This window comes from Aedes albopictus, chromosome 2, assembly GCF_035046485.1.
Source record: "Aedes albopictus strain Foshan chromosome 2, AalbF5, whole genome shotgun sequence".
In the NCBI taxonomy this organism is placed as follows: Eukaryota; Metazoa; Arthropoda; class Insecta; order Diptera; family Culicidae; genus Aedes; species Aedes albopictus.
The window spans coordinates 368,609,902-368,630,278 of record NC_085137.1 but is presented as its reverse complement, the minus strand read 5'-3'; the positions used below and the strand labels follow the sequence as shown (position 1 = coordinate 368,630,278).

At 38.2% G+C, this 20,377-nt stretch overlaps 1 protein-coding gene across 1 annotated transcript; it reads left to right on the top strand.

Annotated features, from left to right (window-relative positions):
- Window positions 1-572: 572 nt before the first annotated feature.
- Window positions 573-12,284, top strand: LOC109430536 (putative ferric-chelate reductase 1 homolog). The gene is made up of 7 exons (XM_029852442.2): window positions 573-704; window positions 777-876; window positions 1,114-1,171; window positions 11,102-11,333; window positions 11,495-11,607; window positions 11,680-11,739; window positions 11,806-12,284. Exons 1-7 carry the CDS (start codon window positions 695-697, stop codon window positions 11,896-11,898), a joined length of 666 nt encoding a protein of 221 aa, XP_029708302.2. The 5' UTR covers window positions 573-694; the 3' UTR covers window positions 11,899-12,284.
- Window positions 12,285-20,377: the final 8,093 nt, after the last annotated feature.

Below are 20,377 nucleotides of genomic sequence, written 5' to 3'. Positions count from 1 at the left end.
CGTATGATAATAAAAAAATCCCCAATAATGACGGGGGCTCTAGTTAGCTTCGAGTCCATCACTTTAAAAAATCGAAAGTCATGATTTATTGCAGTGATCCTCAGGCCCATTTTTTCAACTGCTTGTATTGCAACACCTGGATCCAATTGTGAATAATTTTACACGTTATTCTTGACTATTACGGGAGTAGACAACTTCCATAACAAACATCGCAAGGAATTCTACGACAACATAGAGAACTGGACAACTCGACCACGGATTTATTGCATGATCCTCTAATTCATTAATCTCACATGACGAATTTCTCTCCAGTAGAATTGTTGCCTAGTGTATACGTAATACTTACACAGAGAGCTCTTATCTATGTCAACAGCTTTTCATAAGAACTTTTGGGAATTTTCCACATATTTCAGACTACCCCTACTCCAATAAGCCTTTGATTTCAAAATGTTCCATTGTCAGCAGCCACCGTTTCACAAAATTCGACCAAAACGGCCGATACCCACCATTGATTTCTTATCAGCAGATGGGATTTATCAACTAATCATTATCATTCGATATTAAACATTGCATATGCATGGGCGGCTCGCCGCGGGCGTCAGTTTATTCGTAGGAACCACCGTGATCGGTCGCACGAGACGTTTCGCTTGAAAAAAGTTTACCAGATACATTAGTCAATCAAAAAATTTCAACAATGGTTGTTGGTACGTTCCCGAACCACGTTTTTCCATCAGAAGATTGTGATCCCATTGCTAACGCGCATTGTTTGCTTACAGACATAGACTTGCCGGACCCAACGGTTCTTATCAAACTGCACGGCACATTCATGATTATCGCCTGGATCCTATTCTCATCGATTGGCACCACAGTCGCAAGGTAATTGACGCGTTAAAATGCGATAATTTTTGGCGTCCACCCCTTGCGTCCATTCCCAGCGTGAGTAATCACCGGACGACGATGATAAACAAATTGATAAACCGGTCGAATTTGCCGGTGTTTTGATGAATGGCGGTTAATCAGATTACGCACTGGTTTCGTTGTTGATTTACCCGCCGTTCGTTACGTTCTTGTGCAGTTTGTGAATCAGAGTTTTATTATTGTTTATTTGTGCAGGTACTTTAAGAAAACATGGATTGCAAAGCAATACTTTGGTGGAGAAGCGTGGTTTCTGGTAAGTAATATCCGTATTCGTATTTGTTTGATTTGGTAAGTGTGGTGCATAGAGTAGTGAATCAACACAAGTGCAAACATTAAGCTTTTAAGAAGCTGGATTAGATGTCTGGGCGCGGATTTCCATGGTTTTCATGGTTTTATCAACATTTTTTTCTTCACTTGGACAAAGCCTGCTTCTCAGCACTTCCACAGTTAACCCTCTAATACCCAATCCCGCCTTTAGACGGGGTATAGTTTGAGCATTTTTGTAATTTTTGTTTCGTGGATGATCAAAGCGTATTTACATTTATTTTAAATCATTGAAAAATTGATGTTTTAGTCACCTTTCAGAAGTCTTTGATTATTTTGTATTGAATCGCTACAAATAACATATTTTTTTTCCAAATCATTCTATCATAGCAGAATAGTTTAAGGGAATCCAATACACTCTAAATAGGTTTTCTTTAAAATTACATGGAAAATTTTTCATGAAAAAATTTTAAAATAAATATATTTTAACAAAAATCATAAAATCTCAAAATGTTTCCGTCTCGGAAAATCCGTATCCCAAATAGGCTTCCAGGAAAAATATAAAAGTGTGTGGATGTTCAAATATTAAAAATAGAAATAAAAAAAAAACGATCAAATCTGACTATACATGTCAATGCACAATGGTCCGAGGACCAACTCTCTCTCTCTTCTTGGCGTAACGTCCTTACTGGGACAAAGCCTGCTTCTCAGCTTAGTGTTCTATGAGCACTTCCACAGTTATTAACTGAGAGCTTCCTCTGCCAATGACCATTTTGCATGCGTATATCGTGTGGCAGGCATGAAGATACTCTATGCCCAAGGAAGTCAAGGAAATTTCCTTTACGAAAAGATCCTGGACCGACCGGGAATCGAACCCGTCACCCTCAGCATGGTCATGCTGAATACCCGTGCGTTTACCGCCTCGGCTATATGGGCCCCGGCATCCTATCCTAGGATCAAAGGCCTTTCATAATATATGTCAAACATATAAAACTGGACGGTCCACAATTCAATTTAAAATTTGCATACGATCACCAGATGCATATATCTGATGAATTAAGAAATCGAAAAACTATAGGGAATTTGTTTTATATTTTTGCTCACTTACACAAAGGAACAAAACAAAACAAAAAAGACAACATTGGGTTCATCGCTACTCGAATGTTTAAGATAAGTGATCTTGAAACACGAGTAGATGTTGAACTCGGACATTATGGATGTCATTTTTCGTGAATTTGATGCCTAAAATACGGTCATAGTCAAATCACATTTAAAACGCAAAACAAAAAAACACCCTCTCCGAAATTTGTTAAAATGCAGTTTTTGTCATACTAGATCCGGTGGTGGGAGAAAATTAAAGATTCACTTGCGCCTTTTTCAAATGTTACGCTAGAAAAATTGGCTTAAAAAAGTACAAAAATACTTATATCTTTTGATAGAAACATCGTACAGCTTTGATGTCTTCTGACGAAATGTGTATTTTGGCAATATGTACAATTGCTCTGAACATAGTAGGCTTGAAAAAATGATAGTTTTTGACATATGACAAAAAAAACCGATTTCGGACTTTTTATTTCTTCAATAAGTTATATCTCCTCAGATTGAAGAGATAGAAAAAACTGCTCTTCGAGAAAGTTGTCGGGGTTTTTACCTTCTTCAACTTTGCAGAACATTTTATTTCGATATCTTTTGAAATAAAAAAGTTAGGTGCTGAAATATGAAGTATTTTAAGATTTGGCGTTTAGGACACTTTTGCATATAACGCGGCTTGGACTCACGAGCAAATGTCTAGAAGACATGAAGACTCTATCATGGATGGTTTTTGAGTTATTAATTTTTTCCACTTAATGTTGGTCCTCGGACCATTGTGCAATGGTTGCTACTCCGTGATTGATCTGAGCTGGTACCAATTGCACTGAGATCCAAATGAATAAGGGCTGGGACACTCCACTTATTCTCAAAGTGCAATTCTAGCAGCTCATACATTTTGGATCAATAACGGCGCCGGCCACGTCCTTATAGTCAGTTGGGAAGGGAAAGGAATGTTAGAGTGTGTTGGTTGTTGCTACTAAAGACCGAGATCACCTCTGCATCCCCACAACCAGCACGGACTGGGGTATTTGTTAGACGGAAAGGATGGGAGATCTGGGAGTCACCGTTGGGTCGGTGATGCGATCCATGGATAGGGGGTTATTTAAAGTGTTCGTAAGGTGATAGATTGTGTGGTGAATGAGGTGAATAAGGTCAAGCGGCACAGCACGCTTTGATTGCATAACTTGTAGGCGTTATATACACTGTGCTGTGAGTGGAAATTAGAAGGGAGGGTAACGACTTTTTTCCAATTCGTTTCTGGTTCTAGCGATGGCTATGAACATATGAATATACATGAGTTGTATATATAGAGAAGAGAAAGAGAGAGGAAGTGGATAGAAAGATACAAAGTAGGATGAAAGGGACGGGCCAGGGATTGAACCCATGACCTTCTGCATACGAATCAGAAGCGGTAGCCACTAGACCATCAAGCCCGTCTGTTCAAATATTAAAATTAGAAAAATCAAAAACTGAAATTCACAAAATCGAGAATTAAAAAGAATCATTTTCCAAAACATGTTTGAGTCGATTTTAGATGACGAAAAATGATATTTAGATCAAAATAAAAAAATTGGGTATTTGAGGGTTAACTGAGAACTGCCTTTGCCAATGATCATTTTGCATGTGTACATCGAGTGGCAGGCACGAAGATACTCTATGCCTAAGGAAGTCAAGAGAGAGAATATCTATAACGAAAAGTTCTTGGAACGACTGGGAACCGAACCAAATACCCTCAGCATGGTCATGCTGGATATCCACGCCTTAACAGATGTGGATGTGTGGCCCTAAACATCAACATATGTGCGAAGCCTAAAACCGCGTGTAATTCAAATAGCATCGCTTCCTCAAATGAAACACATATTATAAAGAACAAAGATCCATCATGTGGTTGTTCATGCGGTCCATAAAACCAAGTTTAAATCAAATCATTGGTCTTTTGTGTGTTTCCATATTTTTGGGCATTATAGACAAAAAAAAATCTCGAAACATCTCATTTCATCGAAGACAGAAACATGCTTCTGAGCCAGCCTTCTGAAATACCACATAAGAGGAAAAAGTCAATTGTCGAAAATGCTGTTGGAGCAGATCTCCTCTGAACTATTTCGAGAGGGAAAATAAACAACAAAGAAATAATCGTTCAGTATTTTCTTTTTTTTTATATTGACGTAACAGCACAGCTGGGGCATCTCAACAGAGTGTTCAATGGGCCCTTCTTCAGTCATTACTCAGATTTTTTTTGTAAATTAACAAGTAGGTATAATGGCTCGCACAAAGATACCAGGAAATTAAAAGAAATTTCCAGTACGAAAATACTTTAGGGGCTGTCCATAAACCACGTGGTCATAAGGGGGGGGGGGGTTTCGGCCAATGACCATTTTGTATGGACAAATAAAAAATTTTGTATGGACAAATGACCACGCGGGGGGGGGGGGGTTGAAAAGTCCCAAAAAAATGACCACGTGGTTTATGGACAGCCCCAGGTCATTCCGGGGACCCTTACACCATAGTATGATATTACTGAACAGCTGCGTGTTTACCGGCTGCACCATATGGACCCCTAGTTCTTAAAACTCCCATTTGGAATTATTCAATCGTTGAGTACTAGTTGATCTATTACTACTGGTTAGTAATAGATCAACTAGTACTTAAGTTCAAGCTAAACTTGAGTAGAGTTTACATTGTGTGTATCTTACAAAACATTTCTTCCCTTATTTCTTTCTTCAAATAGATCACCTCCATCGAGCGAATTTTAACTGATCTGGCTTCAGGTCACCAATCAAAATAATGAGAACGTTAATGCTAAGCTATCACGACTAGATATAGGAAACTGGAACCATCTCGGCTGGGCTTCTATTTTGGGCCCTTTTTCTCTATAACTCAGTCAATTTTTAACCAATTGACTAGATTTTCTGTACACGATGAGATACGTATAGCTTCGAGTATTGTGTTGTTCTTTGCTGTGCATGCATCGCTCCTGTAAGGGGTGAGTATCTCATCATAATCGATCGTGTTCGCTATTGTTTCGCGTGAAAATTAAAACAATAGATGCGTGAGTGTTTAGTGTTCAGTATTGTGTTGTTCTTTGCTGAATACTGTGTTGTTCTTTGCAGAGAAGAACATTAATCAAGACAATTAGATGATCGGCATTGAACCACAAAATCCACACAACAATTGGTAAGATCTTTCCAATTTTATTTATATATAAATAATTCAACTTCAGTATATATTTGCTATATAACTACATATAAGTTGAAAATTCGCTATTTTCAACATACTTTCATCTATTGGAAGCTGCTTCAGTTCTGGGCTTTTTCTAAGTTGATGAAGGGATTTATAAATGCTTGCAAGGACTTGGCCAGGTGTGTGGAGCTGAGTGAATCTATGACATTGTAGATAGTAGCGACATCAGCAATGTCAATGGATATATTCAACTTTGCAACTCCATCCAAGATTTGTGCAAGTATTCATGCTATGCTATGCTATGCTATGCTGCGATGAGATACGTATAGCTTCTAGCCAACTCAGTCTAGCCAAATTCAAGCCAATTGCTATGAAATTGAACGAGTCATGGCGGAAAAGTGCCCAAAATACCAGCCACTGCCCAAATGGTTCACCGCCCTAAACCCGAAAACCAATACATACTTCGAATTCGGAAGTATGGTCCCCCGGGGCAAGTGGGACCTAAAAAAGAAAGTGCAAATTTGATTTTGTCATGCCAAAAATTTATTACAGCCGGGGCCCGTAGTGTAGTGGCTACACGTTCGCTTCATAAGCGGATGATCATGGGTTCGATCCCAGCCCCGTCACTTGCATTTTTTCGTCAGTTGCTCTTCCCCCCGAGAGCGGCTGACACCTGATCCTCTTTTGAGCATATGCTCTAACGGACCCGGAACTTGGATATCGGCTTACGGCAACATATAATGGACCTTCAATCGGACTGGAAAAGGAACAAGGGCCACACATCAACAACCTCGTGCTCATCATTCTACTACAGACAGGGTAGAAAAGTGGCAGCAATGCAAAGGCAACCAGTAAGATATAGAAGAATTATTATTCCATATATTATGTTAAGCGCCCTGTACCGCCCAGGGACTGAATTAAACACTACACGGAATGTGATACCTTTTATTTCATTAAAGTCCGTCGACATCATTTTAATAAACTATATTGAACTTCTACTAACTTACACTTACAGGGGATAGACAAAATGATCGGGACAGGTAAAATTTTCCCTTCTCAAAAAAAAAAAATCAAATAGCTGTAACTTTTCGAAAAGTGCTTCAAATATTCTCAAATTTCCACTGGAAGTTGATCAAATATTTTTGTATCAGTGGACAAAATTTGGAAAAGATCGGGCTATTCTGCACGAAGTTATAAAGATTCTAAGAAAGGTATAATTATCCGATAGTTAGCTTTGAGCTGTTATATCTCCGGATTCAATAAACCGAATGCAATTAAATTTTGACCATTTATGACTTATATAATGAGCTTTGAAAACTTAACTTTAAACTCTTAACACGGAAAAAAATAATAACGGATAGATTATTTTTCTAATAAAACACCAAATTTCCTTAAATTTTAAATCATTAAATACCCTCTGATTGTCTTGAATACAGATATGTTTTGAAAGAAAGTAACAACATAGGCGACAATTCATTGGAAAAGTGATGTGATGCACAGTAAAAATAGACCAATTTACTAAAAAATCATAAAATTAGTGAAATCGCAACAACTTTTTGTCTTGTTAATAATTTCAAGTTGAGTCAAACGTTTTTCAGAGCTCATTATGTAAGTCATGAATGGTTAAAATTTCGTGTCATTCGGTTCATTGAATTTGGAGATATAACAGCTCAAAGTTGGCTATCGAATAATTCTACCTTTTTATAAAATTCTTATAACTTCGTGCAGAATAGCCCGATCTTTTCCAAATTTTGTCCACTGATACACAACTAGTTAATCAACTTACAGTGAAAATTTGATGCACTTTTCGAAAAGTTACAGCTAAATGGACATTTTTTAATAAGTGAAAATTTTGCCTGTCCCGATCATTTTGTCTATCCCCTGTATCTTATAATTTAAGCCTTACTTTTTCACCTTAACATTCTTGGTCTACATACTCAGAATGCTTCATTGTAATCTGAGAGGGTGCTGCCAACTCCGAATACGATTTGGGGCGAAATTCGTCAATATAACAATAATTCAGCTTGCAGACAGTGGAGCGGATCTGGTTGGATGGTTAGAACACTTGACTATCACACCGAGGACCTGGGATCGAATACCACTCCCGACAAACTCACAAAATGTGAGTTCTTCCTTCGGAAGGGAAGTAAAACGTGGGTCCCGAGATGAACTAGCCTAGGGCTATAAATCTCGTTAATACTGATAAAAAAAACAGCTTGCAGACATACAGGGATGTACTTTTTCGAACAATTTTTATGAGTTTTGGTCGACTAATGCAAAGAAATGCACATGTTGTGAAGATTATTAAGGATTCTTTAATAGCTCAAAACACTCCCACGTTTGTAAATTGCAATGATCACCAATTATGCAGAAGACGGCTAGATGATCTGATGCTTTATTTTTTGTAATTTCTTGATTCTGAGAATGTGTGTATTGGAGCGACAGTGGAATTTGATGTTAAACATTATGAATGAACACCTATGAGTACCGCTTACAATACATTGATATTTTGTAATTATCAAAGTGTACATGATAGAATATACCTCCAGCATGCTGTAGCACAAGCAGTTGGAGGTGATCATTGCGATGCAAGAACGTGAGAGTGTTTTGAGTTATTGCTGACTGCACCCCAAATTGGACTGACACAATAGTGTGCACACACCTTCAAAGTGTGATTGCAGCGCAGGGCCACGTCGGATCGAGTTGTGGTCTTCGGTGAACTTATTCCTTGTAAATGGAGGAATAAGTGCACCGAAGACGTCGAGACGATCCGAGGCAAATGTGCACTTTTATCACACTTTTTAGGCGTACCAAAAAAAGTGTGATAGTCCAATTTGTGATGTAGTCTGCAATATCAAATAATCCTTAATAATCTTCACAACACGTGCAATTCTTTGCATTAGTCGAACAATACTCATTCGGTTCCTACGGAACTCCGTAGATTTTTAGGAATTTGGCTTACGTTCAAGGATAAAGAAAATATAAAATTTCAAAAAAGACTTCGAAAATATTATGGTAATTAAATGCTTCTGCAGAAGTTTAAGAATTTTTTTTCCGATTTCCACTATTTTTATAGGTAAGCTTAACCGAAGCCTTTAAAAATATACATACACTACCCGCCATAAATATGGAATCGCATCTTCTAGTATTGCAGCACCCCAAAAAGTTTGGCATCACCTGAAAATCCTATTACTTAAATATACTAAACTATATTTCAAAAACCGTATCCTCTGCAAAGTTTAGACCTTCGGCAAAGTTGTTCAGCAGGTTTATGACCTTCAAATGGTGAAATGTTTGGTACGTAATTCCGCCGCTATGTGGCGCTAGTGTGCATTTACAATGAAGTACTTTGACATGGGTTATCTCATGATTCTGATCACCTAGAATGTTCGTGTCTGCAGCAATGTTGATCAGAAGGTCTATGGCTATCAAATGGTGGTAATTTTAGTGCGCAACTCCGCCGCTAGGTGGTGCTAGTGTGCATTTACAACGAAGTACTTTGACATGGTTTATCTCATGATTCTGACCACCTAGAAAGTTCGTGTCTTCAGCAATGTTGATCAGAAGGTCAATGGCTATCAAATGGTGGTAACCAGTCTTGTTAGCGATCACAGTCTTTGACACCTTTTCGTCGATATTCGGCTGCCTTTGTCTCCAACATTCGCAACACAAGCGATCAAACTACTGTACGGAACAAAAATGTCGAATGAATGCGCTTGACCACGATTGCATCTTCGGGAGATGGTTCGGTTTTCGTTATTCCTGTCTTTCCCATAAAGTGAGCTGTTTTGGATAAATGTATGTGTCGTAATCGATTAATCACACACGAATAAACTAATATTATACCAATCTTAATCAAAATTGGCTGAAATCTTGCAAAAAGTCAGACGTGTCAGACGACGATGATTTGATCCACTTTTTTGTATATTGATCTTCGTTCTGCCGCTCGTGTTGTGTGTAAGAGGTAGCGGTCGCGCTCGAATGAAACAAAGCAAGCTGACACCCGACCGCGGCAACGAAAAGAAGGTGATAAGTGATAAGTGATAAGTGTCGAATGTTTACAAGCCTGAATGCAACATTAATTTTGTTTGTGCACTGATCACCGGCGCGAAAAATAAAATCCGGCGGCGTGACAAACTGCGGCGTGAGGCCTAGGTGAGCAGAATCATGAGATAAACCATGTCAAAGTACTTCGTTTTAAATGCACACTGGCGCCACATAGCGACGGAATTACGCACTAAACTTACCACCATTTGATAGCCATAGACCGGCTGACCAACTTTGCTGAAGGCAAGAACTTTCTAGGTGGTCAAAATCATGAGATAAACCATGTCAAAGCCCTTGGTTTTAAATGTACCCTGGTGCCACATAGCGGTGAAATTACTCACTAAGCTTATCACCATGTGATAGCCATAGACCGTCTGATCAACTTTGCTAAAGACACGAACTTTCTAGGTGGTCAGAATCATGAGATAACCCATGTCAAAGTACTTCGTTTTAAACGCACACTGGTGCCACCTAGCGGCGGAATTACGCACCAAACTTACCACCATTTGATAGTTATAGACCGTCTGATTAACTTTGCTGAAGACACGAACTTTCTAGGTGGTCAGAATCATGAGATAAACCATGTCAAAGTACTTCGTTTTAAATGCACACTGGCGCCACATAGTGACGGAGTTACGCACTAAACTTACCACCATTTGATAGCCATAGGTCTTCTGAACAACTTTGATGAAGGTCTAAACTAGGCAGGGGATACGGTTTTTGAGATACAGTTCAGAAAGTGATGAAGTCTTCAGGTGATGCCAAACTTTCTGGGGGTGCTGCAATATTCAACTGGGGTGTTGCAATACTAGGCGATGCGATTCCATATTTATGGCGGGTAGTGTATGCTTCGGTAGATATAAACAAGGGTTCGATGGTTTTTTTTCGAAATTCAGTATTTTTTCGCTTGATTTTTGATACGACTTTTTGTAATTCTAACTACTGAGTTTTTCAATAAAAAACTACACTTAGATGTAAGCTGCAAGCACCAATCTAACTTTAACTTATCCTTCAAGAAGAGAAAATTTGGAGAATTTTCAAACATTACCAGAATCTTAGACCTTATAATGAATTTCATCGATAAAAACAGCTTTTAGAATACAGAATAGCTTCAATGCTCGTTTAGCTTCGACTGTGACTCATTATACAGAAGTTTGGAAAATATCAAAGAGGAACCTTATTTCTTGAAAATTTTCTTAAGATTCTTAAAGAGAGTTTTTGTAAATTTCTTCGACATAAGTTAGGGAAGTTAAGGAAGATATTCATTACAATAACGCCTAAACCTTCGCGACCTACTAAAAATCAGCCCACAAGCCACCACTAGGTCGCGATCCATAGTTTGAGAAACGCTGGTTCAGTATACATCAATGTTCAACATCATGGATGCAAAATGAAAGTGTATATTAATCACAAACATTAGCAATGAAAATGCGCGTTGATAGTAAGATGTTTAGGGATTCTTTACTTAGCCAATTAGCTTTATACTATTTGTCTTCTATTATTGGCATCAATGAAGCTAGTTTTAAATAGTGTTTGTCGTGACCACGTAGGTACCATCAGTCACAAAATAATATTTCTCTCGATTTTCCCTTCTTTCCAGCACCACCGGGTGTACATGTTCTTTACCTGGCTGCTGACATGCTGCGGTTTCATCATCATCTTCATCGACATGGACGGCTGGCAGGATCATGCCCATGCCGTTGTCGGTCTGATTACTTTCATCCTGTGCTTCCTCCAGCCCATTTTCGGCGCCGCCAGGCCACCGGAGGATGTTCGAAAAATCTTCCGCCTGGTGCACGTGGTTTCCGGTCACTTGGCATACGTTCTGGCAGGTAAGTAACGAACGGGTGTACGCACGGTGATGAAGGGAGTCATCGCGTCCCCTAGTTCGTTTCTCAATCGCTGCTCTGTGATGGAATGGAAATTGATTGTTATTGCATTTCGCTTTCTTCCCGCTCTTCGCAACGATTTCGCATCTATCAACCCGTGACAGTAATCAACATGTTCCTGGCCATGAGCCTGACTACGGCCAAAATGCCGGAAGAGATGTACGGCTTGTTCGGGGCAGCCGTCGGGTTTAACTTTGTGATCCACATAGTGTTCAACGTGAGTAGAAGGGGAAAATTTTCGCCCAACCATCGTTATATTTTATCAAATTAAAATTCAATTTCACCGCAGGTCCTGGAGCACATGTCGATGAAGAAAGGAATTCCTACAGATCCTACGAAGGATGCTTCGGTATGTATGGAACGGTATCTTGTCGCAGGACGTGTCTGAGATTTTTTTGCTTCGTTATCTTTACAGTATTCCAGATGGCGGAAGGTGACATTAATGGCGCAAATGATTGGACTGTTTGCGTTTACGGTTGCACTCATAGCGTTATTGTGGAACGATTGAATATCCGCCATAGTGTAACGATGCCAGCGCAATGTGTGACATTGTTGCAAGAATTGCCAAAAAGTTGTGATAAGAACTCGACTTCGTTTCAAATGCTGGGTTATGAATGGAATGCATGTATGTTTGTGACTATTTCATCGTTATGTGGTGAACACATTGATTATCTTAATTGGTTCGATGATAGGCAAGAGATGTTTAAACATTACTGTTATCGATAATGAGCGAAATTTGGTTTCGGATTGATTAGATTATTTCAGTGGATTTCCACTGCATTAGAGTTAAGCTACAATTAGGTCAACACAAGGTATGCAAGTTATCTTTAATGAAACGATTGCCCTGATAATGAATATAAAATACAGACCCTACGCCTTCCCGGGACATTTTTTCTTTGAAGAGTATGTAATATATTCGTAAACGACTCAATACAGCAAAAAAATACCATCAGCAAACAATGATGAACATTGTCCACCAGGAAAAAAAAATCATGAGAAACCATGATCCTTCCTCTAATTGTTTATCGAATCGGTTGGAAATATTACTCCGTTATTTAATGAAAAAAACTACAAAAAATGAGGGAATACATCCAGCTTCGTCTTGCTATATATGAAATTCCTCTAACGTCGATAAATTAGTTTGTATGTATGAAGAGGATTGTAGAGTTTTTGCATACTGTTCAGAAAATTTTAACAAACATACGCTGACAAAATTTCTCCCATCTACTGAAGCAGGCTTGTTAATTAACACATTTTCCTGGCTAGAGCTTCCAACAAAAAAAACGGCTACATCATCTTTTCCTGTCAAATGTGTCAGCGACTGCACGTCAAAGTCTTCTTGAAAAGTTTCTTAATCTGCATGCATTCGTTCCAACACGCCAGTAGTGCACGTGTATTACATACAAGCACAGCCATGAAATGCTCTTCCCAGCCCATACCTCAGGCTGGCAGTAGGTATGTACCTATAGTAAGATGCAGCTATTAATTTCCAGACCACACATCCTTTTGAAGGGCTGAACACAAAGTTGAAACTACGGGCGGTAACCAAGCCAGCTAGGTGCTTCAATTTAATGAAGTACACATGTGAACATTTTGCAAATAAAGCATAACGTTTTGATTTTTTTTTTCGGCGATTGGTTATATTGCAAATACAGTTCTACTTGAAAAATGGTGTCACACTAGTCACACTACTTTTGCCGGTCCCACCATCGCCAATGAAAACAACGTTGAACACACACTTTGTGCAATGAAATTCTGTATCATGTCTCGATTTACTTTGGAAATTTCGTTATTGAACTCCCTATCACAAAAAAGGAACCACTGGAACAACTCTATGAATAGCCAACATTTAAATATGAAATAAATTACACGCATGCAAGATTCATTCCAGGAGACAGAAATGCAATGAATATTCGCCATCAAAACAGTCTGGTTGCCCATGTTTGTTACATCGTCGTCAGGAAAAACAGAAAGCCTTTATTATAAGCCTATTGTCAGTTTTCGAATGAGGAGAAAAATTATAAATTAAATGTTAACTTCGTACTTCGAGGGAAAAAGAGCATTACATAGCATATCATAGCATGAACGCTTACATAAATCCTGGATTGAGTTGCAAAGATGACTAAATCCTTTGCCATTTTTCCACTTCTATCTACACACACCTGGTCCTATCATCAATTCCATCATCAGCAACACAAAAATGAGTCTAATAAAAGTGTTACAAATAAACCTTTATCATGCGAAGGATGGGTGCATCAGCTATCCATAATAGAAGATTTGCCAAGGAGAAATTGGACGTGGGTTTAATTCAAGAGCCCTGGGTAAATAATAGAAGAATATTAGGATGTCTCACAATGGTCCAATTTTGAGAAAAGCTGGCAAAAACACAATTTTTGAACATCTCTAAAATTTATTTTACTCGTCATTATTTTTCGCGTCTGAAAATTTTAAATTTTTGAAGTGGTGGTGATTTTTCATATTTCGAATTAGGTCCCGCTGCTGTCGTCGCGTTGGTTTGATTTCGTTGTGTGCGTCGTCGTTTTTCATGTGATTTTCGGTGTGGATGATGGATTGACCTCAATGAATTCCGCGTTTATGAGACGTTCTGACTTGTGGAAGTGGTGCGGCGATTTTGAGGTGTTCTGACTTGAGGAATAAGATTTTGTGTCTTCAAGAGACAAATTTGGTGAGATCTACCTAATTTTTCTTTTCATTGTTATTTTATTATATTATTGTACAATTGACATTTAATATTACGGGGCTTACACACACACGGAGGGGTAGCCTAAGGGGGTTAATTGAACTGATGACCGGACTTAAGTACGTGGAGTAGCCAGTCTTTTGTCATGAGCTAGCAACTTTATGTTGACTACCGAAGGAATTCAGCGATTTTTACTCACCCTGCTACAACAAACCATCAGGTAGATAATTCCCTTCCGGAATGATTCTGCAGCCATAGGTAAGCCTTGCGCTGGTGGTGGGTGCACTTAATCATCATCATCATCATCTCTAAAATTTATTTCACTATATCGATCATACATCTACAATATCAGAAGCGTTGACTGTCTTTTAAGTAAATTGGAAATCATGATTTTGTATCTTTTTACAGCACTGAATAGCTGCTGATGGAAAAATTGCTGAATTTTTTATGAAGAACACAAGCAAGTTCAACCACTACAAAAGTCTAATAATATAAGTAATTCAAAGACTTCCACAAGTTTATTTTTAAGTTCTTGTGTTATTGGGCACCTGCAATGTTAAAAGAGATAAAAATTACACTTCTGGCTTCAAAATTCACATCGCATATTATTAGTACGAAAAATTCTCATACTTTAACTTCAAAGTGTCTTACAAATCGCTCCCAGCTACTTCCCGCGCAGATATTCAGTTCAAACGCTCGTATAAGTGTGCAGAATTGATTAAGGAAAATTGCAGCTGCCAAGAGCTGCCAAAAAATCACGCCATAATGATATGTGTATAGCCGAATTGTATGAAAAACAGCAATTATGTTCGGAATTCGTACGAAGAAATCGACAAATAATGAAAATGCCATTAATATGAAATTGAGCGCTCAATAATGTTTCAGTATATTCATTTAGGATAAAACTAGCAGACCACTATGATTTGGGATTTTTTGCCAAGTATTTTAATATCGGGACAACTGTGTGTCTCTCGCGTAATTTCAAACTTTTGTATGACGAATGTCATTCCATTTCAAGGACCGCTATTTTAGTAAATAGAGACACTAAATTTGTCCCAATTACCGAATTCATTCCTAAAGACATCAAAATGGAGGTTCCAACGATCCGGGGGCAAACGGATACATACCTCCTTGCTTCTGCTTGATTCCCAGGAGACGTTGGTGACGTTCCGCCTTCTTCGGTAGTTGATATTGTCAATTATTGTGAAAGTACATATGCCCAATTTATTATTGGGTGCGATGCAAATGCCCATCACACAATACGGAGCAGCACTGATATCAATAAAAGAGGCGAAGATCTATCGAGTTACATTTCGTCTAATAGTATAGATATAGGGGATAGACAAAATGATCGGGACAGGCAAAATTTTACCTTCTCAAAAAAAATTTCAAATGGCTGTAACTTTTCGAAAAGTGCATCAAATATTCTCAAAGTTTCACTGCAAGTTGATAAACTTTTTGTGTATCAGTGGACGAAATTTGGAAAAAAAAATCGGACTATTCTGCACGAAGTTATAAAGATTCTAAAAAAAGTATAATTATCCGATTGCCAACTTTGAGCTGTTATATCTCCGGATTCAATGAACCGAATGCAATGAAATTTTGACCATTTATGACTTACATAATGAGCTTTGAAAAACTTTTGACTTAACTGAAATTTTTTTGCACGGAAGAAAATTTAAACGATTATATTATTTTTCTAATAAACCACCAAATTTCCTTAAATTTCAACATCGTTTCAAAATTCAAGATGGTAATTATAGATCATTTAAATTCCCTCTGATTATCTTGAACCAAACCAAACCAAACCAAAAGTTCAGATAAAAGGTTACTTTATAAGCTAAGCAGCTTGTTCGAGGTTGCTCATTAGTCTTCTAAGCAGCTTCATTTTTAAGTAATTTTGGAACTTAAGAGTTCACATAAGCACGCTGGATAGCCTTCTAAGCAGCTTCTGACAGAACTTTGACAAAATTCATGCAAAAACAAAAATGTGATTTTCAGAATCACAACCCCACCACCAACAGGGTGGGTTTGTGATTCATGTCTGACAATTGCTTCTGATAATTATATTTACACACATGTCGCTGCTATGTAGATTTGAACTAGAACCTCCTGCGTGATTGCTTGCCGACTTACCGCTGCGCTGCTGAAGACACTTGACAAAGTCAATCTAACTTCACTACTGTACAAATGTGCAATACGAGCTGTCGACAGAAAATCAGTTCAAGTCAGACTATAGGGCACTGCACTGTTTTGATTTTGTATGGGATTTTGAAGTTTCGTGGCCTTGTTGTTTACAAAATTTCTGTAGGAGTGAAAGAGAAGGAGAGAATTTCATGCAGTGCCCTATACCTGCTGTTCACTCAATCGCAACTGTAGTACTGTGGTAAAGCGTAGGGTTCTCACGCAGCGACTATCGGTTCGAATCCGATGGGCGGAATTTTTTTTTTTGCTCAAGCCTTTCATTCATTGATTTGATAAATTCATATTTGTCTTTTATTCGTATAGTTGTAAAAGAAATAAATTCAGGTCAATTTTGTACCTTTTTGTGATTGTGAAAACAGAAAAATTGGATTTATTTGCAGTCGGTTATTTTAAAAGTTTTACTGTCTGCAGCAGCTAGTTCCGGAAAAATCTCTTGGTTCTCCACTGTAAGTAATTCGACGATTTATGACATCTGCCGGTTCCCTCTACCGAGTGGCTGTCGACGGTTAAGCCCGGAAAAAACCCCCAGAATTCTCCACCGCTACACCAAACGAGTCGGAATACAGACCGATGATCCCCGCCGAACGACTGTCAACGAGGTCCAACCGAATCCGGACTGTGCCGTGTAACTGGACGTTCTGGAGAAGAAGTCTACAATGCAAGTCAGCACTTGGGTGCCATTAAGGTTAGATCTTTCCTTTTTCATACTAGTAGGCTCGGTCCGCAACGATTGCATTGCGGTAATCGTCGTTGTTTCGCGTGTGTTCATATCGATTGTCGGATCGCGGTCGGTCTCAGTTTTGGGGCGACTAGTGTGGTACTATCAGTACGGAATTCAGTTCTGGTCGCATGGCGCTTTTTCTTTGGCTGGACACCGGACCCAACGTACGTGGCTGACGATCGTGTGACATGCTGTGGAGCTCTCACTCGGAAGCTGCGGAACGATTTCCCACAATAATCAACTATTTTACAAAAGTATTCACTATTCAGTTGAATTCAATTATTCAATCGTACCGTAATCAACCTTTAATTAAATAATCATATCTACTATGTACTAATGTTTACTTTTTCAGCGTTAACCAGGTAAATGATTAAACTAAATTTATAACAAATTGTAATTTGCTTTTTCGCCAAGGAAAGCATCCCATTAAATCCCATCCACATCCAACTCCAGATATCTATGAAGTGGCCCAAGTTCTTGGACATGTTCTGAGTAGATATCTAATCAACATTTCCTCCCCATCCCCGCTGATCGTAAGGACCTGGCCAGGTGTCGAGAGTTCGTTAAATGAAAGGTTTGTCAAGTCCCAGGCAACTTTTCTGGCGCATTAAACGTCTCTATCGACAGCCACCCCAGGATGTGTACGGTCGGCTATGCTATGCTATGCTATGCTATGCTAGTTGTAAAAGAAATAAATTCAATCTTCATTGAAACACAATGCTACTGAACTGAACTTCTATGAACTTGAAAGTTCCGACAAAGTTCCGAGTAGCATCTTAAGCAGCTTTAAAGTGCCGCGAAGATCAGATAAAGTTCCAAATGAAACTTTCTGGCTGCTTAAGAGGCTAACAATGAGTCTTGCCGGAACTTGTGACCGAAGTTCCAGCAAGGTTCATTGTTAGCCTCTTAAGCAGCCAGAAAGTTCCATTTGGAACTTTATCTGAACTTCGCGGAACTTGAAAGTGCATTTTGTCATGGGAAGCGGAACTTTTGGTTACTTGGGATATGTTTTGAAAGAAAGTAACAACATAGGCGGCAATTCATTGGAAAAGTAATGGGATGCATATTAAAAATAGACCAATTTATTAAAAAATCAAAAAATTAATGATATTGCTATAACTTTTTCTCTTGCTAATAATTTCAAGTTGAGTGAAACGTTTTTCAGAGCTCATTATGCAAGTCATAAATGGTCAAAATTTCGTGTCATTCGGTTCATTGAATTCGGAGATATAACAGCTCAAAGTTGGCTATCGGATAACACAGCGTAACAAAAAATAGCTTTTGGTCTGTCTCAAGAGCAAACTTATGTGTCTCCGAAGGATTTTGGGCCGCTGAATCCGAATCCGGGCTCAGATTTGCTCCAAGACGTCACAATTTTGAGCTATACCTCAATTTTTAGGGCAAAATATGCGATTTTGGGCTTTTTCGACTGCAAGCCATTAAGCATGGAAGTATTTCGAATTTGATAGTTTTAAGCGATTTTTGTTAGGTACGATATTTCCCATACAAGTCACCCTCCAAAAAATGCATGCAAGTTTTCATACTAACATTCCAAATTGAGTCCACTGATACACAACTAGTTGATCATATAGTAAAAATTTGAGAACATTTGATGCATTTTGCGAAAAGTTACAGCTAAATGGACATTTTTTGAAAAGTGAAAATTTCGCCTGTCCCGATCATTTTGTCTATCCCCTGTATATGTAACAAAGGTGATTCTCCCACTTTTGTTAATGCTATTCGACAGGAGTCCTAGATATCACGTTCTGCAGTTTCCTACTGTTGGAAAAGATTGAGAACTAGCATGTCTCTTATGAAGAATCACGACCATATCACAAACATATCAGGTTTGATTATAAAGCCGGATTCAAACTAACTGAAAGCTATAGAAACCCAAAGAAAACTAACTGGGACCTCCATTTGCTTTTATTTAATGCAGTGGTGCTCAGGCTGGAGGATAACGCGGGCCAAATTTGCAATTCGAGATCGACCTGCGGGCCGCATAAAACATCGATGCACAAAAACAACAAAAAGAACAATTTTAAAGCATATTTATTAAAAATCTGAACTGTTCAATTTAGAGTCATAAGTTTGGTTGAGAAAAACGTTTGAGCTTCAAATTGAAATTCAAACAAGCAATATAGAAGTTGCCCATAGAATTGCCTTGAAGCCACTTCAAGAACTTGTCAAGCAGCTTTTACAAGAATTTCTTTTGAAACGCTCCAAAAAGGTTTGCTGGTTTTTTCTTGAAATTTCTTGTGGAGTTGCTCCAGAAGGTTTTCGAGAAATTTCTTGAAGTTTTTTTAGTTTTTCGAGAATTCTCTTGGAACACCTCCAAGAACTCCTCTCAGTTTTGTCTTTGGAACTACCCTGAAGTTATTTCAAGAATTCCTCATTAATCGTTTCCAAGAATTTCTCCTAAAATAGCTCCCGGATTTTTATGAAAATTTTCCAAAAGTTTCTTGAAGATTTTAGTAAATTCTTTCCGTAAGTCTCCTCTGAAGTTGATGAAATACTTCATCATAAAATTTCTTCAAAAATTAGATTTTTAACAATTGTTTCCGGAAGTTTCTTCAACATTATCTGCTAAAGTTTCTGCATTAGTTGCTTCAAATTTATTGTTCAAATTTTCCTCAGTGGTTCAGGTATCTTTTGTGTCTTGATGCAGTTGGTCCTGGAATCTTGTTTGTAGTTACTCTTGAAAACTCTCTTTTTGTTGCTCGAAGAATTTATTCTAAAGTTATTTAAGAAATTTCTGTTAGAGTGGCACCAGAACATTGTTCTAGGAGATGCTCCTATAATTTCCATTCGCCACAACTTTCTCATTGAGTTTCTTCAGGTTTATTTTCACCAGGATGATTTGAGTTTCTCCATATATTTCGCTCAGAGTTGCTTAAAAATTTTCTCCAATAAAGGAATTGGAGTTGGAGTTTCTCCAAAAGAGCACAGGAGATGCTCTATAAATCTCGCCTGAGATTTTTTTTCTTAATGTTCGTTCAGGAGTTTCACTTGGACAATTCAAATTAGATTCGTAAGTTTTGTTTCGAAAAATGTGTGAGTCTTATAATAGAAATTTAAATAAACAGTGAAAATTAAACAATATTGGCAACCATGTTGAGATTTGTTGAGAATTTTGTCAAAAACTTAGTGCTTTGTGTTTTTTATGTTCTTCGGAAAGGCGAAATGTGAAATATTTGCTCAGCGTTTGTCTGCGCTTATAAACTGTAACTAATTTTTAAAAGAATCAAGATTACATTTTAACAAACTTGCATTTCATTCGTACCACTTATAAATAACTATAGGCTGGCTTCGTGACTTAGCTGAAATGCCGAAATATGTCGGAGTTGCGATTTCGAATCT